General features: G+C 32.9%; 1 protein-coding gene across 2 annotated transcripts in view; it reads right to left on the bottom strand.

The window, feature by feature from the left end:
* Positions 1–26,044, bottom strand: part of MANEA (mannosidase endo-alpha) — a 35,224-nt gene that overhangs the window by 7,497 nt on the left and 1,683 nt on the right. Inside the window, exons 2-3 of one of the 2 annotated variants that reach the window (XM_017538884.2) lie at positions 19,668–20,245; positions 7,532–7,641 (exon numbers count right to left, since the gene is read on the bottom strand). In XM_017538884.2, the coding sequence (XP_017394373.1) occupies positions 7,532–7,641; positions 19,668–20,211 (654 nt within the window). In that variant the 5' untranslated portion in view covers positions 20,212–20,245. The remainder of the gene's footprint in view (positions 1–7,531; positions 7,642–19,667; positions 20,246–26,044) is intronic. The other variant, XM_017538885.2, reaches the window with a different exon arrangement.

Below are 26,044 nucleotides of genomic sequence, written 5' to 3'. Positions count from 1 at the left end.
AAATCATTTTCAAAAGAATCACAGACATATGCACATTTCACATGGTCGAAATCTGCAAAAGCCTGAAAAGCAGATAAAATGACTCTAGAGCCATATAGGAAGAAACAATGGATGCTGATAAACCTAATACAAAAAATGTGATTTCTGCATAAAGTAGAAAGAAAATGTGCTACTTTAAAATAACATACTAAATTTATTAAAATGCAAGAAGGCTATCAGGGCTAAGTTGGTTCTTTCCCCTAAAATACTGAGCAAAAAAAATCACCGAATCTGCCTAATTTTCTTTTACTTAGATGAATGATTTAATTTAGTCAAGTTTTGATTAGAAGATGACATGTAACAAACAACTCCACAAATCTCAGTGGCTCTAAAAGACAAACATAATCTATGAACTGGCTTATGATGTCTCTCAAATCAGCTCCACGTGTCTGTCATTCTGAGTCCTAGGCAGAAGGGGGCATGCTGTTCTCATAAAAGAGAATAGGAGCACAATCATGCAAGCACATAGTAAACATTACCTTTTCTCACACCTCACAGCAAAAGCAAGCCATAAGGCAAAACCAACAAGAATGGGACAGAAAGTATACTTACTCTTTGCATGGAAGGGAAGGAAAAACAGAATATTTGCTAAACAATGACAGAATATACCAAACATCTCTATCATGTCTCAATCAAAAAACTGTTCCATTGCTGTGTTCTTAATGGTGCAGGAGAGAAGAGACAGAGAAAGGGATCCAGCTCTGATTTTTTTTTTTAAATATATTTTATTGCACTTTAGGTTCTGGGGTACATGTGAAGAACATGAAGGACTGTTGCATAGGTACATACATGGCAATTTGGTTTGCTGCCTCCATCCCCATCACCTATATCTGGCATTTCTTCCCATGTTATCCCTCCCCAACTCCCTACTCCCCTGCAGTCCCTTCCTTAGTCTCCCCCCAACCGACCCCAGTGTGGGATGCTCCCCTCCCTGTGTCCATGAGTTCTCATTGTTCAACACCCACCAATGAGTGAAAACATGCGGTGTTTGATTTTCTGTTCTTGTGTCAGTTTGCTGAGAATGATGGTTTCCAGGTTCACCCATGTCCCTACAAAGGACACAAACTCATGGTTTTAACAGCTGCATAGTATTCCATGGTGTGTATGTGCCATATTTTCCCTGTCCAGTCTATCACTGATGGGCATTTGGGTTGGTTCCAAGTCTTTGCTATTGTAAACAGTGCCGTAATGAACATACGTGTGCATGTGTCTTTGTGATGGAACGATTTATAATCCTTTGGATATATACTTAGTAATGGGATTGCTGGGTCAAATGGAATTTCTATTTCTAGGTCCTTGAGGAAGTGCTGCCACACTGTCTTCCACAATGGTTGAACTAGTTTACACTCACACCAACAGTGTAAAAGTGTTCCTACTTCTCCACATCCTCTCCAGCGTCTGTTGTCTCCATAGTTTTTAATGATTGCCATTCTAACTGGCGTGAGATGGTAACTCAATGTGGTTTTGATTTGCATTTCTCTAATGACCAATGATGATGAGCATTTTTTCATATGTTTGTTGGCCTCATATATGTCTTCTTTTGAAAACTGTCTGTTCATATCCTTCACCCACTTTTCAATGGGTTTGCTTGTTTTTTTCTTGTAAATCTGTTTTAGTTCTTTGTAGATTCTGGATATTAGCCATTTGTTAGATGGGTAGATTGCAAAAATGTTTTCTCATTCTGTTAGTTGCCAGTTCACTCTAATAATTGTTTTTTTGCTTTGCAGAAGCTCTGGAGTTTACTTATGACCCTCTTCACAGACTGGGAAAAAACATCTTAAACTTCATATGGAACCAAAAAAGAGCCCACATAGCCAAGTCGATTCTAAGCAAAAAGAACAAAACCAGAGGCATCATGTTACCTGACTTCAAACTATACTACAAGGCTACAGTAATCAAAATAGCATGGTACTGGTACAAAAACAGAGATATAGACCAATGGGAAAGAACAGAGGCCTTGGAGGCATCGCCACACATCTACAACCATCTGATCTTTGACAAACCTCACAAAAACAAGCAATGGGGAAAGGAATCCCTGTTTAATAAATGGTGGGAAAACTGGCTAGCCATGTGCAGAAAGCAGAAACTGGACCCCTTCCTGATACGTTACACTAAAAGTAACTCCAGATGGATTAAAGACTTAAACACAAGACCTAACACCATAAAATCCCTAGAAGAAAACCTAGGCAAAACCATTCATGACATAGGCACAGGCAAGGACTTAATGACTAAAACACCAAAAGCAATGGCAACAAAAGCTAAAATAGACAAATGGGATCTAATTAAAATCCAGCTCTGATTTTTATACTCTCTGCAAAACCAGCCTACTCAATGACAGTTATAAGTGCAACAGCCTTTTCTCTAGCAAACATGCAGAGAAGTATATTTTAAAAGTATTGCTTTGAAAAAATCATGATTAAAATTTTAGTTTCACTCACACTTCAAAAAAAAGCCCTAGTCACATTTGCTAAAGATAATGAAAAATAACTAAAGCATGAATCATTTGCTCTTCTTGTAGGTTTGTTTAGAATTTAAAAGGCATTTACCTAAAATGACTCTTGGTTGAAGTTAACAAATCAAAATTACAATCACAAAATATTTAATGACTAATATGAGTAAAAACATTATGTAATCAAAATGAATGAGCTATATAACAAAAGCTTAACTGTGAGACACATTCATTCCCTAAAAATACTCCATCCCTAAACTAAAAGGAATAAAAATAAAGAAAAATTATTTTTACCTCCAAAAGTAGAAAGAGCAAAAATAAAAAAAATAAAAAACAAAAAACAAAAACTAATTAAAGGAGAAACACATCAATAAAGATTAAAGGAGAATGAATACATTAAAACCCTTAGAATATTTTTAGAATAAAATTAACAAATGGAAGGGTTTTTTGGGGGAGGGCAGTAATCTAATTAATATTAATCAACATGTTGGAAAAAGGGAAGAGTATTTCCACGCTTTGAAGATTAGACAGAAAAAAGAGATGTTACTAATGAACACATTTTACACTTAAAGATTTAGACATGGTCAGTTATATGCATTGGAGGCTCCAATTTGTCAGCACACAACCTATAACTTCATTAATCTTTTCCTATCATATTGCCTCAGCATATTAAGTAATACTAGTAAGGTATTGTCATTCGTTAAACAAATCAAAATTTCCTTATATTAGCAAGAAGAAGGAAAGTTTGCCATTCTTTAAAAAAAAAAGGAATTTACTACATTTTATTGAATTAGGAAAAATACCTGTTCCACAACAACAGAAATCATAGACAAATCCAATAATAAAACTATCTTATGACTTCATTGTCATTGTACGAATGAAGGGGATAAGCCAAGAAGGTCAAGGAACTAATATAAGACTTCAGTGCTACTCAGTTGGAACAAGCTCTAGTCTCATGATTCCAGGTCTATTCTTTGTCTATATATAGCTCCTCACCAGACATGAGGCCAAGAAACTGTTCTAAAAATTTTTGAAAACATTGGTCTATGATGTTCCAAGTTTTTCTGATCATTAGATATAAACTCGGTAGCACAGAGAGATCAAGTATGTTGGCAATATTAAATAGGCAATTAGTGGTTGAGCTCATCACACTCTCCTTCTACACAGACACTTTAAACAGGAGAAAAAGCCAACCAATCCTCATATATCATAACATTTTCACTTTCTCTTTAAAAACTTCCTGAAAGCACTAAATAATAGCCAGTTTCTTGAGTTCCCATCTCCCAGGATTTTGGCAGGGCCCTGACAGAAGAGCAGTCCTGGATTTCTTTTGTGGAAGATAAATCAATCACTTACTCAATCTTAGACTGGGTGCCAGAACCTGGAGGCTTGCCTATTTTCAGATTTCAAATGCCAATAAGAACTCACTGAAAGGTACCAAGGGACGTGGTAGGTGACAGCTCTTGGCTAGTTAGCTAATTTGAGAGATGCTGTCTTAACAGTTTCAGGATAGTAAATTAGAAAGAAGAGGCAGCTTTACGGTCAAGAATAAAAAAATGCTTGCCTATTTAGCTCTTTCTCACTCCCTAGAGTTCCATTTCTATTCTCCAATAACTACTCAGTTTCTAGATTGCAAAAGGAAAATTAATATAAAACTAATGTTTAATATTTTTTATTTGAAATGCAACATTTCAACATATCTTACAGGGCTCAATTACCAGTATTGGACAAACCAGACTATCCTCCATTAGAATATAACTGCAAGAAGTTACAGAGCAAATAAAAAGCTTCAGCAAATTTTAAGAGTGGTAGCAATCTTGAGATCAGGGTAAACGGTCTCCAGTTAAAAGACACTAAATCACTTTTTTTTTTTTTTTTTTTTTTGAGATAGATTCTCACTTTGTTGCCCAGACTGGAGTGCAGTGGCACAATCTCAGCTCATTCCAACTTCTGCTTCCCAGATTCAAGTGATTCTCAAGCCTCAGCCTTTCAAGAAGTAGCTGGGACTACAGGTGTGCACTGTTATGCCCAGCTAATTTTTGTATTTTAGTTGAAATAGGGTTTCAACATGTTGGCCAGGCTGGTCTCGAACTCCTGGCATCAAGAGATCCACCCACCTTTGGCCTACCAAAGTGCTGGGATTACAGGCGTGAGCTACTGTGCCCAACCTCACATTTTCATTAAGATTTGCAAACACAATGCATTGAACAAGAAGAATAAACTCTAAGAAACATGAGCAAGCAGAGAGTAAGAGTTACCTGATGTCCAAGGACACAGAATATAGAGGATAATACCAAAACAAAAAAAATAAAATAAAGCAGTTTCATGAGGACAAGATAATGAATAAATATTATTTTTACACCTGATTTTTTGAATTACATATTATATTTCCATATTAAGTGCCAGGACTCTATCCATCTCTTTCCCCATACTGAGGCTAATGTTATACTCTTTAATTTCCACCAATTTATAGTGTATATTGTTATCTGGGAAGACAAATTTTCCCTTCATTTTTTAAAAATTCTACTTTTAGAATTTTAAATTCTTACTTGATTCTAACATATTTATAAACTTTGGAATTAGTCTGTTAAATTCTGTGTTTAAAATCTCATTAGAATTTCCAACTACAACTGCATTAAATTTATAAATGTTATTAAAAGAAATAGAAATGTTTGCAAGATTGACTCCTTCTGCAATTTGAATCTTCTCATCAAAGTCACGGAATGTCATATATGCAGGTCTTTCATATCTTTTGATAAAATGCTAAAGATTTCTTTGCCTACATACTTGATGTTATTTTCAATGTACTCTTTGCTGTTTTGTGCTGTAATATAGAAATCTTACTGAATTGTACATAGTTTCATTCCAGGCACCTTACAAACTCATTATTTCTAATAGTTTTTAGACAATTTTCAGGGGTTTTGTAGGTATTTGCCATTTGCAAAGAAAACAAAATCATTTTATTTAGAACGATTTCTTTTTGCATTTTTTAGTTAAACTGCTTTTAGAATCTCCTTAACAGTACTAAATCATAATATTGTGCTGATCTTGGTTGAATGAGCATGACACTACTTTTTCTCCATCAGATATACTGTTTGAAATAAGATACTAAGAAACACCCTTTATCAAACTAAAGAAATTTGGTTACTAAGGACTTTATTAACAATGAATTTTTATTTACTAAAATTTCCAGTATCTGTTAAGATGATCATGTTTTACTTTCTTTAAATAACCAGTGAAGTTTTATTTACTTAGTGCTTACTCTGTGCCAGACAGGAATGTATGTTTTATATCTATTATCTCATATATTCTTTATAAGCACTCTGTATGTAAGGAAGGTTTTCTTGCTATTTCCATTTTAGAAATGAAGAAACTGAGACATGAGTCATTTATATAGCTACAAAGTGGTTGAGCCAGATTGAATGTAGGCCTGAATTTAGATTCAGATTTCATATGCCTAGAACCATTCTTAAATCCTTGCTAATAAACACTTCTTATCAAAATCTCCTTTAAGAATTTTCAATCTATCTTTACTGGTGAGATCAGTCTATAAGTTTCTTTCTTGTTCTATCCTTTTTTAAATAAAAATTGTGCTACTGTAGAATGAATTCAGAATTCTTCTGTGGTTGCGATTCTTTAGGATGGTCTCCCTGATATCCGCCTCCTAGTATTCACAACTTTGCAGTTCCCTCCCACATTGTGCCAATGGGACAGAAATGATAACATGTCACTGCAAAGATTTATGTCAAAAAACAAACAAACAAACAAACAAACAAAAACAATTCTGCAGCCCCGATATTAGATTCTCTCAGATCAATTTTACTCTAGTGAAGGCAGAGGCCCACATGTAGAAGTACAGAGTCTCCCAGTACATCTACTGCAAGGAACTGAAGCCTGTCAACCATCACTGAGAAAGTTGTTAGTGGATCCTCCAGTTTCAGAAGAGTGCTGCTCCAGCTAATAGCTTGCCTGTAACCTCCTTGACAGACTGTGAACCAGACATTCCCAACTAAGCCCCACTTCCAGATGCTTGACCCTTAGAAATTGTGTGAGGTAACAAATGTTTATTGTTTTAAGCTACCAAGTTTTGGAATAATTTGTTATGCAACAATAGATAATGAGTATAGTTGGCACTGTATTTCAATTATCATAAAAATCAACTATTCTGAATACAACTGATAGGTAAACCTGGTACTTTGGGGAAGACATTTGTTCAATCACCTTTAATATATTTTTTCTAGGATAGTCAATTTAGATTCTTTTAATTTCTTTCTGGTTATAATTTTTGTGAATTTATTAGAATTAATGTTGCTATCTAATACAAGACCAATTTTTAAAAAGTATTTTTGGATATTAAAAACAATGCTTATTTACTTGCTATTTAGTAGAAAATTTTCCTTTGTAGTGCTATTTAATTCCTTTTAACCATCACTCCTGTTTGTTTCCATGATTCATTTATGAAAGAAATAAAATCTTAGACTATGAGAAATGTTCCCTCATTTGTAACACACCTTAATATCTGCATCAAATATGCTTGATTTTCCACTATCTTCAAACTTTCACCTGTATTCTATATGTACACAGGTGTGTATTTGTATGTTTGTGCCTTTTAAATAAAGTTTAAATGAAAATTGGATTTTGAAAAATATTTGACTAAGTTTATTTTTTAACCACTTTACAAATATGTAAAGTTATATGGCAATACTACTAGATTTTAGTAGATGTTTGACATCTCAGACATTTAGACACAAAAATCTTCACTACTGTATTATCTTCACAAAAGAACCTTTCAATTTCTCTTTTCTACAATAAAATAAAAAATTAAAAACATGATTAGAAACACAGTAAAGAATCTAAAATATAATTTAGATAAGATTGAAATTCCTATTAATTATAGAAATTTTCTGTATGAAATATAGTAGTATTTAAAAGATTCTAAGTCCTTATCATTTTTAATTAAAATAACTATTTCAAAAACTGTTATTACAATCCTCTTGTCCAAAAGAATTAACTTATGTATAGCGTGAAAATAAAATAAAATACCTTCAGGTTATATTTATGAGCTTTATCCAAAACAGTGGGTACCAAGTCGTCAGTAGGTTCTCCATTTTCATCATTTGCATTAGGTGGGTACCAAGAGAGGGCTAGTACACCTAATAGAAAAGACCAAAAACAAAGGGAAAAGACAGGAACATGAATGCAGACATTCTTAAAAGGGCATAGTAAGTACCAAATAGTTAACAATAAAAGAACATATTTACACAAGGTGGTTTTGTTAAGTTCCTTCAGAATACATGGAGTTATTTGATTTCTTTGTCAATATTTACGACCTCTTTAGGTCATAAAAAGGCATTAATATGCTTTTGTAAAAGTTAACAGACTTTATTTTAGAGTAAGTTTTAAGTTTACATAAAAATAGCAATGTATGGAGTTCTCATGCACTCTTCTTCCTACCTGCCCCCACCCTCCACATGGTTTTCCCTATTACTAACATCTTTCATTGGTGTGGTATATATGCTACAATTGATGACCCAATGTTGAAAGATTTTTATTAACTGAAGTCCATAGTTTACATTATGGTTCACGCTTTGTGTTGTATGGTTCTACAGGTTTTGACAATTCCATTATACCATATGCCCTCCATTACAATAGCAGACAAACTAGCTTTACATGCTCTATAAACCCACTGTGAAATACTGATTCAGCCCTGTTCCCTCTCCCCCTCACCCCTAGCAATAACTGAGCTTTTTACTGCCTATAATTTTGCCTTTTCCAGAATGTCATGTAGTTGCAATCATAAAGTATGTAGCTTTTTAGAACTGGCTTCATTTATTTAGCAACTTGTATTTTAGATTCCTTCATATCTTTTTATAACTTGACAGTTCATTTCTTACTGCTGCATAATATGCCACTGTATGTATATTTATACATTTACCTAATGAAGGACATCTTGGTTGCTTCTGATTTTTGGCAATTATAATTAAAACTGCTATAAACATTTGTATGCTGTTTTTGTGTAGATCAATATCTTTTAACAGAAGATTTGAACATAATAAAATAATTACTGCTCCTCTCTGTAGTGCCTGTCTACTTATTTTTAAACTGATATATTACATGTTAGAAACATAAAATACATGGGAATCACAAACTAGAGACAGAATATTTAAGATCAATTAATTCAAAGCCTTGTTATATATATAAAGAAATGGACAGTCATTAGAAAGATGGCACTGATTTCTAGATAAATCAATAGACTCTTTAAGGTAGGGAAATAAATAACATTGGTACCAAAAGGAAGCATGTGGAAATCAAGAAATTGAAGGAAAGAAGCTGCCAGAAAACTACATTTTAAGACCTAAGTTTTGTGCTAGCCATGCCATGTACAAATAAGTACCATCTAGGGCAACAAAATCAAAGTTAACAGAAAAATAATGCCTATGTCCCCAGTCTACTCTGAAAAGAAGTATGGCAACTAGAACAAAAGATAGAAAAAACAACCTATTACACATGAGGCTTCAGGGAAACTCTGGCTAGCCAGAGGGAGGCAGAGCCTAGAGAGGAATGCTGGTGAGAAAAATGTCTGGAGACAATTAATCCAACATTTTATAAGCAATCACTTACACTCTTGTAAGATTACTAGCCCAGCTTATAAGAATAATGTCGCCAATGAAAATAAGAAAGACAACAAAAGTTGTATCAACATGAGACCAGCAAAAAATTGTTATATGTGAAAAAGAAAAAAATTATAAAAAGTAAATATTAAACAACAGAAAGATTATGCCATGAATCACATGAAAATTATAAGCAATGTATTCTTCCATAAAAGTAAAAATAAAACAAGACTCTTGTTTCTAATAATAGTGGACTAGTTTAAAATAACAGTTGTTCTAATAGTAGACCAAGCACTCTCCATGAAAATAAGCATTATTATTACATAAAACATGGGGAGAAAATGTCTTAAAGTCAAAGAGCTGAAAAGTATAACAAACTTCCTGGCCAAATTGAAGGAAAAATGTGAACCCAGAACGATAAGTGAGCAAGGATCTGTTTCCCCCAAGCAAAATTAACAGAAGTAAACCAACTCTCAAAACAGTGAATTAAATTGCAGGTTCACAATGCTTGTACAGTCCTCTAGCTTTAAACCTAATTTAAGGTAACCCAGAAATGGTATTCCAAACAGTCACCAGGCAAAAGCAAAAGAAAATCCTTTCTGCACAAAGGCATCTTCTTCTTGGGCCTCAAATTATTTACAAAAAGTATTTTTTTAAAAAACAATAATTAGTATATAATCAAAGATAAGGAAGAACACAAAGAAATACACCATGCACAAGAATCAGCAGAAACAAGACAACAGAAACAACCTGTGAAAACTTTAGATATTGCCATTACACATACTTTTAACAATTATCTTCATAGTTTAAAAAGAAAAGATAATCAGCACTTACCTTGGAAAATTCAGAAAATTGTTATTTTTGTCCTTTTCCTAATTCATCTACTATTTTTCATTTCTTTTTGTGAGAGGCAGGGCAGTATAGTAGAATATGCAGGGGCTTCAAACATGTATTTAAATATCTCACCACTTTTCAGCTACATGAACTAAGGGCAAGTTAACTTGTTGCTTCTGTGGCCTCACCATCAAAACACAGATAATTCTTACCTTTCATGATATATTTTAGGTATACAAATAAAATTCCATTTAATAGACTATAGTATTCAATAAATATTGGTCCAACTACAATGTTCTGTTTTTTTCTCACATTTTTCCCTCCCTCTTCAACCATACCCCTCTCCTAGTATGCACAAACACATGTACACACACGATCTTTTGCATCTTTTTTTTTTTCCTTTTTTGAGATGGTATTCTTGCTCAGTCACCAGGCTGAAGTTCAGTGGTGTGATCTTGGCTCACTGCAAGCTTTGCCTCCCGGGTTCAAACAATTCTCCTGCCTCAGCTCCCCAGTAGCTGGGATTACATGAGTGTACCACCACGCCCAGCTAATGTTTGTATTTTTAGCAGAGACAGGGTTTCACCATGTTGGCCAGGATGGTCTCAATGATCCACCCACCTGATCTCATAATCCGCCCACCTCGGCCTCACAAAGTGCTGGGATTACAGGCATGAGCCACTGTGCCAGCAGATCTTTTGCAACTTAATACTATGATCTCCATTGCACCATTTCTTTACTCTTTCCTCCGGCTTGATTACATTCTAGTCTTATGCTATCCAAAATAATGCCCAGATCTACCATATAAATTAAAATTTAAAAGAATTTAGTTTTCTTGAAGAAACAACTAGCTACATTTCAAGTGTTCAATAGCCACATATGACCATGTATCTACTGTATTCGACAGCACACATATAGAACATTTTCATCATCACAGAAAATTCTACTGGACAGCACTGCCAGATTATTCTAATTCTCCTAATAAACTAACCACCTCATTCTTGGTCTAGTAATTTCTCTTCCCCTTTTACCCTCTTTTCAAGTACTCTCTATGGCTTGGGAGGAATGTTCTTTCTTCTCTCTTACAATGTTATGTTTCAGCTTCTTTATTGCATCAATTATGACTTCCAGATATCTAATTCTATCCCTATACTGTGATCCATAGTTCAATTAATCATTATACAGTGATCTACAGCACTGAATAAATACTAGCGTAGGAATCATGGAAGTGATTGTCTTATGTCTGAGGAGTGTTGGCAATTTACAATGGCCATGAATCCTTGATACAGTAACCAGAGAAGTATCTACAAAATAAGCCAACTGAGTATCACTTATAAGTAAGATCTACTACTCTGTATTTGTGTCATCTTAATTACTTAGCAAATTCTAGGATGCTCTTTGAAGTCCAATCTTAAAATATCAGGAAACTAATTACAAACAATCATGTCATGTTGCTCACGTCATCCTTCCATATCCCTTATTACAGGACCTTCAATATAACTGATAGTCAAATTTTTGTTTTTGTTAGTAAAGTGATACATTCAAGTAACAGTTAAGTATATAGGGTAAAAAAATCAGATAGGCCTAGAGAATTGAGTCCTTATTCTGTTACTTGATAGATATATATCTTTAGATAAATTATTTTACATAAGCTTCCACATCTGTAAAATGAAGGATAAGTTCACTTGATAATCCAAAGGTTTGTTTTAAAAAGCACAAATGAGAGAATGCATCACACGAAGTAAAAACACCTAAAAAGTGATTACAAATAACATTTAATAACAAGGAGACAGTATAATTATAGATAAACTTGGATACCTCAAGCCCCTAAAAATGTGTTATATGTTCATAGGAAACTTAGTGCCTCTTTTAAACATCTCAAACACTCTTTCAAACTAAAACTTTAGGAGAAAAAAAGGCAAGATCATTTTCAGACATAAACACAACTATCACTGTCCTACTCAGGTGACACACCTTTAAAAACCATTAAAAGTTACAGAAAAAAGCAAGAAAAAACAATTTACTGCCAAGAGACAAAGCAATCAATAGAACCAGACTCACATATGAGACAGATGTTGGAATCATCAGAGAGAGAATTTACCATAATTGTAATAAATATCTTAAAGGATCTAATGGGAAAAGTGCCTAACACACAATTTTGGTAAGAAAGTTCAGAAGAGACGTGGGAACTATAAGAACAAATAGAAATAGATCAATGGAACAGAACAGAGGCCTCAGAGGAAATGCCACACCTCTACAACCATCTGATCTTTGACAAACCTCACAAAAACAAGCGATGGGGAAAGGATTCCCTGTTTAATAAATGATGTTGAGAAAACTGGTTAGCCATGTGCAGAAAGCTGAAACTGGACCCCTTCCTAACACCTTATACAAATTAACTACAGATGGATTAAAGATTTGAACATAAGACCTAACACCATAAAAACTCTAGAAGAAAATCTAGGCAATACCATTCAGGACATAGGCATAGGCAAGGACTTCATGACTAAAACACCAAAAGCAATGGCAACAAAAGCCAAGATAGACAAATGGGACCTAATTAAACTCCAGAGCTTCTGCACAGCGAAAGAAACTATCATTAGAGTGAACCGGCAACCAATAGAATGGGAAAAATTTTTTGCAATCTACCCATATGTCAAAGGGCTAATATCCAGAACCTACAAAGAACTAAAACAAATTTACAATAAAAAAACAACCCCATCAAAAAGTGGGAAAAGGGTATGAACAAACACTTTTCAAACGAAGACATTTATGAGGCAAAGAAACATATGAAAAAATGCTCATAATCACCAGTCATTAGAGAAATGCAAATCAAAACCACACTGAGATACCACTTCGAATGGTGATCATTTGTGACTGGCTTATTTTGCTTAACATCATCAAGTTTCATTCATGTTGTAGTATGAGTCACAATTTCTTTCCTTTTAAAGGCTCAATAATATTCTGTCATATAATATATATCAAATTTTTCTTTATCCATTCATTCATCCATGAACACTTAATTGGCTGCCAACTCTTGATATTGTGAGTAATGCCGATATAAACTTGAGTGTAAAAATATCTCCTTGAGCTCCTGATTTAAATTATTTGGGGTATATATCCAGAATTAGAAGTACTGAATCACATGGTAATTCTATTAATATGAATACTTTATACTGTTATTAGTGGAATTTTCTCTGCATCATATTTTGTAATTGGTCTTTGGTGGCATAAAGAAAAATATATTAAACTTTGTATATTTCCTATGTTTTTTTATCAGTGGTTCTCAAGCTTGGATGCATATTAAAGGCATCTGGGAGCTTTAAAAAAAATTTTTTTTAAGAAAAGGAGAAATACCTAATGTAGATGACACGGGGATGGATGCAGTAAGCCACCACGGCATTCATATACCTATGTAACAATCCTGCACGATCTGCACATTTACCCCAGAACTTAAAGTATAATCACAATAATAAAAAGAAATAGAGAAAGAAAAACTTTAAAATGAAGAAAACAAACAAAAAAAGGAACAAATAAAACAGGCTGGGTGCGGTGGCTCACACCTGTAATCTCAGCACTTTGGGAGGCTGAGGTGGGTAGATCATGAGGTCAGGAGTTCAAGATCAGCCTGGCCAAGATGGTAAAATGACATCTCAACTAAAAATACGAAAATTAGCCAGGTGTGGTGGTGGGCACCTGAAATCCTAGATACTTGGTAAGCTGAGGCAGATAATTGCTTGCACCCAGAAGGAGCCACTGTACTCCAGCCTGGCAGGGTAAGACCCAGTCTCAATAAAACAACAACAAAAAAGAACAAATAAAACAGAAATGCCAGGGATGAAAAACTATTTAAAAAGATGAATTAGTGCCTTTAATAAGCTCACTGACAGAGCGGAGGAGATAATCAGGAAACTTCAAGACAAGTCAAAAGAAATTACCTTACCCAAATTACCATAATGAGAAAAAAGACTGGGGAAAAGAATAGAACAATGTATCTAGTAGTTGTGAAATAAATATCAAAGTTCTACTACACATGGAAACCCAGAAGAGGTAGAAGTTTCACCTGAAAAAAATAATCGGGCCGGGCGCTGTGGCTCAGACCTGTAATCCCAGCACTTTGGGAGGCCAAGGCAAATGGATCATAAGGTCAGGGGCTCGAGACCACCCTGGCCAACATGGTGAAACCCTGTCTCTACTAAAAGCACAAAAACTAGTTGGGAGTGGTGGTGCGCACCTGTAGTCCCAGCTACTTGGGAGGCTGAGGCAGGAGAATAGCTTGAATCCAGGAGGCAGAGGTTGCAGTGAGCCGAGGTCGCACCACTGCACTCCAGCCTGGCGACAGAGCAAGACTCCTTCCTCAAAAAAAGAAAAAAATAATCACTACGAGTTTTGCAAAATTAATGAAAGACACAAAGCAACAGATTAAAAAATTCAGAGAATACCAAGAAGGATAAATACCAAAGGCAACAGGAATAACAACTAACCATATCATTTTCAGACTACTAAAAATCAAAATATAAAAAAAGAAAAAACGAAAAAAAATTATGCAGTCAGAAAACAACAACAACAAACATATCCATACAGGAAAATGAGGATATAAAAAGATTCTTTTAAATTACAGCACACTAATCATCAGAAACCATGAAAGACAGAAGACAGAAGAAAAAGAAGAAAAAAAGAAATGGAGTAAATTTTCAAAATTTCAATAGAAAACAATTCCCAAAAACCTGCCCATTTAGAATTCCACAGCAGATGAAACATCTTTCAAAATAAAGAATACAAACAAAATTTGAAAGTATTCATTGCAAGACCAGTAAAACAAGAAAAGTTAAAAGAAATTTTTAAGAGAGAAAGAATATGATACCAGACATTCACTTAGATCTACATTAAAATATAGAGGGGAAAACTGGAAATGAAATCAATGTAAAAAACATTCTTACTTTCAATAACCATAAAAAACAACTGATTATCAAAAGCAGTCATCAGCAAACTATGACCCACTGGCCAAATATTGCCTTTTGCAGGCCAATTCATCTATATGTTCGTTTATCTATTGATTATGGCCATTTCACACGATAAGGAGACAGCCGAGTGTGGTATGCAAAGAGAGTGAGGGACTCACAAAATCAAAAATATGTATTCGGTGGTCCTTTATAGAAAGTGCTTTCCAACCTCTGGTCTACAGCAATGAGAGTAAAATATCATGTCTTATCTGACAGAATTATGACAATAGCAAAGTATGGAAGGGACACACTGGGAATATCAGTGATGAAGACCTTACATTATACATGAAGCATGTATCATTTGCGAGTAGAAAGTGATTATATAAAGATATATTTGGAGAATTCTGAGTTAATGACAAAAAAGAAAAAAGTTATAAATGATAAGTAAATGCTGCAGACTAAATGTTACCATAAAAATTGTTCCACTAGTGGAAAAGAAAACAGAAAAAAAAAGGAAACAAAGAATAAAACATGAAGCTGTCAACAAGATGGTAGATTTAATCAATCCAACCATATCAATAATCATAGGTACAAATAGTATAATGGCACCAAGTTAAAATATAATTTCATGTTGTATTAAATAAAGGAGAACCCAACCATATGCAATGTACAAGAAAACCACTTCAAAGACATAGATAAAATAAAAGAATGAAAAAAGATATACCTAGCAAACACTGATCAAGGAAAATTAGACAGTTATATTAATGTCAAAGCAGACTTAAGAACAAATAAAATTACCAGAAATAAATGGAAATATTATATAGTAAGAAAGTATTCAATTATCCAAAAATCGTAACAATCCTAAATGTTTAATGCACGTAACAAAAGATCTTTGCAACATATGAAGAAAAAACTGACAGATCTGAAAAGAGACATAGACATATTCACAAATTTGTTTGGACTCTTCAACATTCCTTTATCAGTAGACAGTAAACAAGTAGACAGAAAATCTTCAAGGATAGAGAAGGCCTTAGTATGCTAGGAAGAACCTGAACCAATTCAAATGTATAAAGTACTTCATTCAACAACAGCAGAGTATACATGCTTTTCTAGGGAAAATCAATGAAACCAAAGGCTGGGCATCTATAGCAATATGAAAGCTTTATGGAATATCACCACTCCACAGTCACAAACATAAACTTTAAACTTAATACAAATAGTTATTATAAAAGGAAAATTTATGATAACATATTTGACGTTATTAAGTACATTTAAACATTATGCATCTAATTCATCTCACTGTAACTTCTACTTTTATGTACACATTTTTTTAAGGCAGAAAATTCAGCAATAAGAATTGTATCCTTACTAAAACAAATATTTCATACTTTCAGGAAATATTCTAATGTTTACATCCATCTGGTGTTTGTGAGACAAGAATTAAGAAAACAAAGGAAGAACTTGCTCATCTTTATGTCCCCAGAATCTAGCACAAACTTGGAAGATCATGGAAACTCAAACAGTATTTAGTGCTAAACTGAAAGAAAGGGAAGGTAATTTTAAAGTCATAGAGTACACTATGTTTTGCTAAATGTAGCAGTCCTCTATTTTGCCATAACAAATTAATACAAATTTAGTTGCTTAAAACAATGTAAATTTATTATCTTACAGTTTTGCATGTCAGAAGTGATGATATGTATCTTAATATGCCAAGATCAAAGCCAGGTGTTGGACTGGATACCATCCCTTTCTGGAGGCTCTAGGAAAGAATCCCTTTCTTTGACATTCAAGCTTGTAGAGGCTACCACATTCTTTGGCTCACGAACTTCTTGTTCTGTCTTCAAAGACAGCAACAATGAGTCAAGTCTCTCATTGCATCCCTTTGACTCTCTCTTCCCTCTTCTATTTTTAAGGACTTATGTGACTAGATTATCTGTACCCAAATAATGAAGGATAATACCATCTCAAGGTCAGATGATTAGCAACTTTTTGCACCTGCAACCCTAATTCTCTTTTGCCACATAATATATTCACAGATTGTGGGAATTAGGATGTGGACACCTTGGAGGCCATTTTCTGACTAGTCTACTGAGGTTTTAGAAAACTGTATAAAATAAGAAGGTATTCATCTGGTATTTTTAGATTTGTAATATAGCAATACAAGAGGACAGAATACATGATACGCAATATTTTACTTAAAAGACTTGAAAAGGATACAAATCTATCACATGCTATTATAATGTATCTGATACATTATAATGATAATCGGATTTTAAACATAACATCACTAGTTTAATTTTATCATTCTTTTCAATGAAGGGTTGAGCCATTAGGATTTATGCACATCACATTTCTAATTGTAAAAGCAGAAAATCAACCAACTTGTACTCTGTGATACAACAGTATAATTACTTCATACAATAATTCAATTTAAGATAAAAGGGAAGCCATTTATATCAAAGGAAAAATATGAATGTTAAATATGTAGTCAAAGCATAGTCAACCATATAACAACTTAAATAGCCTTTATTTGCTAACTTCTTCAATTCAAAGAATGCCAGAGTCAGCATGCCAGCTCCCTGGATTAAAGTAGGGTTCTCAATTAGTATTCCAACAAATTATTTTTTGCCTGCTAACAATGAGTATAATTCAATATTTAACTCATTAAGAAAGTATTTATTTATAAATTGATTATGTCACTTTTATTATCCAGGTTTCTTTTTAATTTTGTCTAGGAGAAAAATCATTAAAAAGTAAAATATTTCTATCAGTAGTGAAGCTGTCAACATTTAAAATCAAAATGACTGTATTATTGTAAATGTTTAGAATTAATGTTCATATATATGATATAATGGTAAAATATTACACAGGGGAAAAGGTCTTTATAAATATGAGATCAGAACAAACATATTAACTGAAAATTTTCTTGACTACAAACTATCCCAAACATAGTATAACAGAAATATTATTTATATATAAAATTTATATTTACTATAAATATGATTTATATATGTTTATATATTATAAATAGGTATTCACATAATAGTTATATTTATATCGGAGGGGAAAAAACCCTCATTGTATACTATTCAATTTGCAAATGAAAATTAAAACTTTAAACCACAACGATTTTCTCTGTCAATCTAGCATAGTTTTTTAGCCATATCAAGGCAATCTTGAAATAATAATAAAGATTTAAATGTTACACAAATATTTTGTTAAAAACAGAAAAATATCATTTGGAAAGATTCTTCCAAATAGAAAATAGAGACAGACACACACATACATACTGACCACATAGAAGTCAATGTTATCTTAACCGCCCAAGCCTATTTTATGTCATAACACAGATAGAACATAGAAACTAAAGTTCTTAGTATACTAGAAAGTTAAATTTTATAACTACTGGAAAAAAGTTAGTCCATACAAGGAAAACAAGATATCTTGCACATATCTGATACAGATTTACAGAATTCTACAGTGTTCTGTTTACCAAAGATTCTTGTGTTTCTCTCTATATACAGCAGCTCCACAGTGAATTTATGCCTTTATGTAGAGCTAGAAAAATTCAGAACACCCAATTTCTTCTTTTAGCTCTACTGGTAGGGGCACTAACAAGATAAATAAAGCAGAAACTGGAAGGTTTTACAAAGAGTACATATTAACAAACAAGAATTTTGAGGCACCAACTTATGTTTTTTCTATAATTCACCTGTGAGACAATATAACTCTATCTAAATATATATATATATATAATTGGAGTGCCAGAAGGAAAGGGAAGAAGGGAAAGGTTAGAAGAGGTGGGAACAACAATAAGAATCAGTTAAGTTACAGGGGTATATTGTAAAAAGCTACACAGTTATAAAATAAATAAAATGAATGAATAAACATAAGCCAGAAGAAAATATAAAATTGAATAATACACATACATAATGTAAGAGAAGGAAGAAAGAGGAAAAAAAGAAACATAGGTGGAAAGGAAAATAAACAGAAAAATAGCAGATTTAAAATCATATCATTATTACATTAAACACAAATGAAAATGGACATTAAGAAAGAAGAGACTGTAGGAATAATTTTAAACAGAAAAGCAACACCAAATTATGTGCTACATGCCTAAAATTTGAAACAGCCCCGATATCTATCAACGGGTGAATGTAAAAGCAAATTTGTCAAAATCATAGAATACTACTCATTAATAAAAACGACAAAGCTACTGATAGTTAAGTACATTTCAAAATATTGTGCTGAGCAAAAGATAGATCCATTTCTGGATCTCATAGAAATCAGATCTGACAGAGGTCAGACCCAGCTGGTATGTATACGATTTTCAGCAGTGGGGTAGAAGGTGGGCCTGAATAAAGGAATCATGATGAAACTTTTTGGGCTACAGAAATATTTTACTTCTTGATTGGGGTGATATTCATACAGGTATATACCTTTGAGAAACATCAATGAGCTGTAAACTTAAAGTGAGAAATTCACTGTATTTAATGTACATCATAATTCAATAAAATTGAGAAAGTGAATTAAATTAAAAATCAACAATATAGCCAGAAATGGTCCAAAATTTAAAAATTAAACAATATACAGTAAGGCATTAAGGACAGTGTTAAAAGGTGGTTGCCTGGATGTTTAAGATAATATATATAGTTTAATTTGGAGGTTTGAGCTTAACACTACAATTAATAATAATTTGAAAACTGATTAGCAATTTAAAGTTACACAAAAAAATTTATAAGCATATATACAGACATACACACACACACACATACACACACACACAATTACCAATTGAAGCTGAGCGCATTTGCCTCATATGAGTTTCTATGACAGAAGGATCCCGAGAACTGTAAATTCCCAATTCAGGATAAAAGCTGGAGCCAATGTCATCTGGAGGGTTGTGTCTCCCTTGCGGATAATGCTTGGCTATTCTAGGGTCCCAGTGCTCCAACACTGGATGATTCCAATGTATATATTTACCGTCAAATTGTGGATTTCCATACCAACTATAATAAAATACATGTAGATAATAATTCAGAGGTGGTAGTTCTTCCAAGTTAAGTTCAGGGGCTTTGGAAGGTTTCATAGTGATTTCAACACTTTTTAAATTCTTGCTATTTGTTTCACTGTTGATTTTGTCACTCTTTTGGAAGTCAAAATTTTTCCCCAAATGAATAGTTCGTTGATGAAGTTCTGGAAGAAGATCAAGTCCAAAAGGAGCTCCAAATGTAGCTGTATTTGGTCTCAGCATTTTTAAACCCATCATCAGAGAGAAAATAAATAGAATAAAAAATGCCAAAATGATGCAAGTCCTTCTCCGAAACTTTGCCATGATGACATACTTTAAACTCCAAAATAGTGTTTTGCTGCAATTTATTGAAAAAAGATAATTAGTATTATCAACAATATTTTCTAATATATTCAACATTAAAAGTAAAATCCATAAATTTTATTATGTTGAATAATTAAAACAGATTTCATAATATATTGGTAAAATTAAGGAAGTACAGTGTGATATTAATTATATCATCATATATCAATGTCTACAAAAAGAGTCTATGGCTAGAATAAATGACAATATTCATTTGGATATATCACTATGTGTATGCCAACTACATTTAGTCAGATGAACCCTTAGGAAATTGTATTTAAGATATTAAAATATGGTTTTCATTACTTGAACAGATTACATGTCTACTGAATGTAGAAAGGGAATATTTTATGTATATTAACTAAAATTTTCTTTTAATAAATCATTTTTTTTTTTTATTGTAGAGACGGGGTCTCTCTATGTTGACCAGGCTGGTCTTGAAGTCTTGGGCTCAAGGGATCCTCCTGTCTCAGCCTCTCACATTACTGGGATTACAGGTATGAGTCACTACATCCCTGGCCTGCACTAAAATTTTCTAAATCTAAGTGTAAAATTTACAAATCACAGTTAATAAAAAGAATATACTTATGAGTGTATAAAAATCCCAGACATTAAACAGATTTTCCAAAATTATTTTAACTAGTATAACAATTTCATAAAAGGGAAAATTACTCATTTTAAATAACATTTTGAAGTAAAATAGAATCAGACAAAATTTTTTAAATGACAGTAGGGAAAAAAGAAAACCACCAGTTAGATATTCCCAATTTTTTAAACAAAATTCATTAGGCTGGGGATGGTGGCTCATGCCTGTAATACTAGCACTTTGGGAGGCCCCAGCCCTATTTTTTTTTTTTTTTAATTAGCTGAGCATGGTAGTATGTGCCTGTGTTACCCAGCTACTCATGAGGCTGAGAGGGAAGGATTTCTTCAACCTAGGAGGTCAAGGCTGCAGTAAGCCATGACTGTGCCACTGCACTGCAGCCTGGGTGATAGAGCAAGAAAACATCTCAAAACATAAAAAAATAATTTATGACTCTGAAAATCTTACTGAACAGAGATTACAAACAGTAACTTATAACTTCTAAAATGGTATTATATGTGTTTTTGTTTTAGTAAGTATGTTTATGGACACATATTAGTGCAGTGCTTCTTGGCTGATTAAGAAAAGGCATTATTGGTGTACATATATATATATATGTAAGTATATTATATAAGTACATATACATCTTATGAATGAAATATTCAAATATTTTATATACAAATTTCTTATTAGAAAGGTATTTGGCACAATGCTGACATTAACTGATTTATGAGTTTCTATGATATATCATGTGCTGTTACTCTAGAGAATTAAGTTAAAACATACCTCTAATAAAAAAGCCAGACAAGCAAAACTTCCTACAAACTGCTGCTTCTATTATATGTGTATTTCGGAAACACTAACCAAGCATATTTCTTTTACAGTTAAAATTGTAGGAATTATTTTTAAGGTCAATCTTGTTTAATTATGAATAGTGAATAATATAAATATAAATAATAATATAAAGGATAGTATAAAAGACATGTCTAATTTAAAACATATAAACATTCAAAAAGAAATATGCCAGCTTAAAAGCTCCTTTCCACTTCTTGCATTCCCACTGAATCCAGTCCCGCTCTTCTCCCTGCCTAAGGGCAACTGCTTGACTTTCGTGTTTACCATTATGCCTCATCTTTCTTTATAGTTTTCCCACCACACAAGCATATCTAACTAAAGTTAATTGTGTTTTGTCTGTTTCAAACTTTAAGTAAATATGGTGTGCATATATATATATAAATATACACACACACAATTATGAACACGTATGTATATGTATTACGTATACACACAATATGTATACTGTGCATATATATCAATGCATGCAGGCACATATACATGTGTATATGTACACATGCACATACATATGTGTGTATTTACATATTAAGCATTTTGTTATATATGGATACACATGTCATACATATATTTACATATAATATAAATATCTATGATATATATACATAATTACATGTATTTAAAATTTATAAAACTCTTAAGAAACAATATTGATTACTAAACCTTTTCTGACACTTTACCTCATATCCTAACTCTTCCCCATCCCTGCACTCTAACACATCAGTTCCCTCCCTCTCTAATAAAAAGCTATGTAAATGAACTTTTAGTAAAGGAATAGGTAGACAGGTCTGGAGATTTTTTTTTTAATAACTATATACATATTGGCAAAATGTTCCTCCAGAAGATATCTAATTAATTAAAAATGGGGACATAACAACAGTGGAAAAGCTACCAAAATACCAATTTATAGTGATCAAAACTGGCTTCATTAGTTAATTTTGGGCAAATAAGTATGACCATTAGTCTCCAGAGAAGTTGTACTGAGAAAAACACAGAATCACTGCTATGGTATTCCTGTTAAAAATTAATCCAGAACTAATCATGAGGAAGCATCAGACAATATATTAAAAGAGGATACACACACACATATACACACATAAATACACACATATTCATACATACATGCACACCACATACACTATATATATGCTTACATACAATGCAATATATAATAGGTAAGGGTGTGTGTGTGTGTGTGTGTGTGTGTGTGTGTGTATAATGGTAAGCAAAGGTAGTAAAATATTACCATTTGGTGAGTGTGCAGGAAAAATATAAAGAAAATATTTGTGCTATTTATCCCAGCAGTAAATTGAAGGATATGAGCTGTTAAATACCTTCTTATTTCTGGAAAGCGCCAAATCATAAAGTCTTTCAGACCCTGCACTGCATGACTCTAGGAAATGAAATTCTACATTTGAGTTGTGGCAGTCCTGTTGCACTAATAGATACAAAATGGTGATACAACCATTTTGGCACGCAACTTTAATTTGTTTCCTGAAATTTTCAAATTATTGACATCACAATAAATACTTCCCTTTTCTTAAAGAAAGGGAGATTTTTGATGAGATATGAAGCAAAAATAGTATTTTGATGTAATATCATATCAACTATATTAAAGATACACACAGAAGGAAATAAACATAAAATAAAAAAAATAGTTACGTCTGGGTGAGACAGTGATACTTTCTTACTCTGTTGTCTAAAACTAGAACATAATACTTCATAAGGAAGAAGTTTAGGTAGGTATTCTATAAGCAAAAAATCAATGGTAATCAATGTTGCAAGAGTTACAGAGAAAGGAGAAACAACTAACAGATTTAGAAATGAATAAGGCATTGATTTTTGAAATGTTGACTTCAGCTGTATGGTGAGATGCATGAAAGATCAAGATATATAATAAAAAGAATATTGGTCTTAAAATCTGAAGATGTAAATTCAAATCAGTCATGCTGACTTAGTTGTGTGATCCCGGAAGGTCACTTAGCCTTTTCTTAAAAAAGAGGATATTTGTTTTGCCTAACGACAAAACTGTTCTGTGAATCATGCAAGACAAATTGAAAGAGTAATGTTTTAATTAAACAGTAAATACTAATGAATTTATAAATAAATGAAAAGTGAAGAAACACAGGAAACAATGGAAACTTTAAACATTTTCTTAGGTTCATTTTCTGGATCTACACATGAATACAAAGCACAAAATGTCCATTTATGGAAGCTGTTTTTTTTTCTATCTCTCTCTTACCTATAAATGTAATTTCTTAAGCTGATCCCTCTATCTTCCCATTTTACATTACTTCGTTGATTCAGTTAAAATGTGTGTTTACCACATTATTATAGATGACACACAAGCTCAATTTTACGAGAGGATCTACTGGCTCTGGCTTATCCTCTGTATCCAAATTAAGCCATCTCAACCTAAATAAACACAGATGGACACGGAGATTAAAAATATGCCAGTTGTGTTCCTATGCAACAATTTTGCATGTTCTTCACATGTACCCCAAAACCTAAAATAAAAAAAAATAAATGGAAAAAAAAAAAAAAAAAAAAAAAAAAAAAAAAAAAAAAATAAAAAAAATAAAAATATGATCTCTATAGGTCAAATGACTGAGTCCAAATTCCAGGTGTGCCATTTTTTAGTTATCTGACCTACAAAACTGACCTAATCTTTCTGAGTTCCTTTCCTCACCTATAAAATGAGTTATAACTTCACTCATATTTTGTGAGGATGAAATTAGTTAATATTGTAAAACTCTCAGAAACATGTGGCTTGCTAAATAAATGTGAACAATTGTCTAGGATGATGATTAAATATGGTTGTCTGGCAAGCAATTAAAATGTAACACATTTTATTCTAAGTGCCTATTTTCTCTATACGACCAACTATTGAAATACCAGTCACCTTCAAGTCAAAGTTGAAATGCTGCCTCTTCTTGATACCTCTTGATTCCACAGTGAAAAGTACTTACTCCTCATATATGTTATTGTTAAGAGTATTTACTTTTTAAATTGTCATTTCTTATGGGTTATATCATGCTATGCATTTATATCCCCTACTAGATTGCTCCTAACTTAAGTTTCAGAAATGGAGTCTTTATCTTCCCATTCTAGTACAGTATAACATCTCTTCCACATGGTGTTCATTAAATGTTCAGCTGAAAAAAGTGAATTTCTGGCTCTTTGGTGTTTGATTGGTTTTTGGGCAGTATATATATATATATATGTGTATGTGTATATATGTATATATTTTTGTGTGAGTATACACACACATACATATATAGAGAGAAAGATTACTGAGAGTAAACACACTTGATAAGTTTACAGTGTATACTGAACATATTATATAGAATCATAAAGATCCAATAATTTTAAAAATCCAATTTAATAGAAAAAATCATCCATCTTCAACACTGCAAAACCACAATGACCCTTGAGATCCCTGAAATATCTGATATTGCAGGAAACGGGTAGAGGAACTAATTTAGCTTCAAAAAAAGAAAAGTCTTATAAGTCACTATAAGGAAAAAATTGCAAGTTAATTGCAGATGTATGTTTCCAAAACAGGAACCTACTCAAAGTATTGGCTACTGAAAACCTGTTTTCTCCTCAAAAGCCTTTTTACATTACTCATACACAATAGGTTCTTTTGAAGCTATAGCTTCTATTTTGTGAGTTTTGTGCATTTAATCCTTTGAAATACTGATCTGAAGTTTAGTGAATTTTAATAAAAAATTACTGGACATATCCGGCTAGCTACGAGACTCCAAGAGATTCAGAGGCAGGGTGGTATGAGTTAGTACTTCAAAAACTATTTGCTGTTATCATGTAACTCAGAAAAGCCAAAAATACTTCCCCTTTTAATTACCATTAACTAAATTAAATCACACAAGCTTCTGGTGCCTTTTTTTTTTTAATTTCTTCTAAATTTATTCTATATGAAGCCACCAGAGATAAACAGAACCCAATACTAGAAGACACATCTGTAACTTTCAAAATCAGTTTCTGTACCAAGGCTTCCTTGCCCAGATTAGTTTTACTATAAATACTTGTACCCTCTGGTTAACAGAAATTCAGTTAGATATAGTTTCATCTTCCATTCTAATCTTCACAACAACCTATGAAGTAGAATTTTTAATCCCGTTATACAGATGACGAAACTGAGCAGTTGGTAACTTTTTCAAAATCTCTGGGCCGGCAAATGGCCAAGCAACCAAGCTGAGGTTAATCACTTAGCAAAGAGCAGATCAAGTCTGGCTCAAGAACTCAAGTTCTTGGCCTGATACTATTCTACTTTCCTTTAAGGTATTAGACAAGTCAAATTTAAAGGATACATCACGGTTATTTTTGTGACATAAGATG

This window comes from Cebus imitator, unplaced genomic scaffold (assembly GCF_001604975.1).
Source record: "Cebus imitator isolate Cc_AM_T3 unplaced genomic scaffold, Cebus_imitator-1.0 Scaffold116, whole genome shotgun sequence".
In the NCBI taxonomy this organism is placed as follows: domain Eukaryota; kingdom Metazoa; phylum Chordata; class Mammalia; order Primates; family Cebidae; genus Cebus; species Cebus imitator.
Note: the sequence above shows the minus strand (reverse complement) of the source record. Positions and strands in the feature narration are given on the sequence as shown.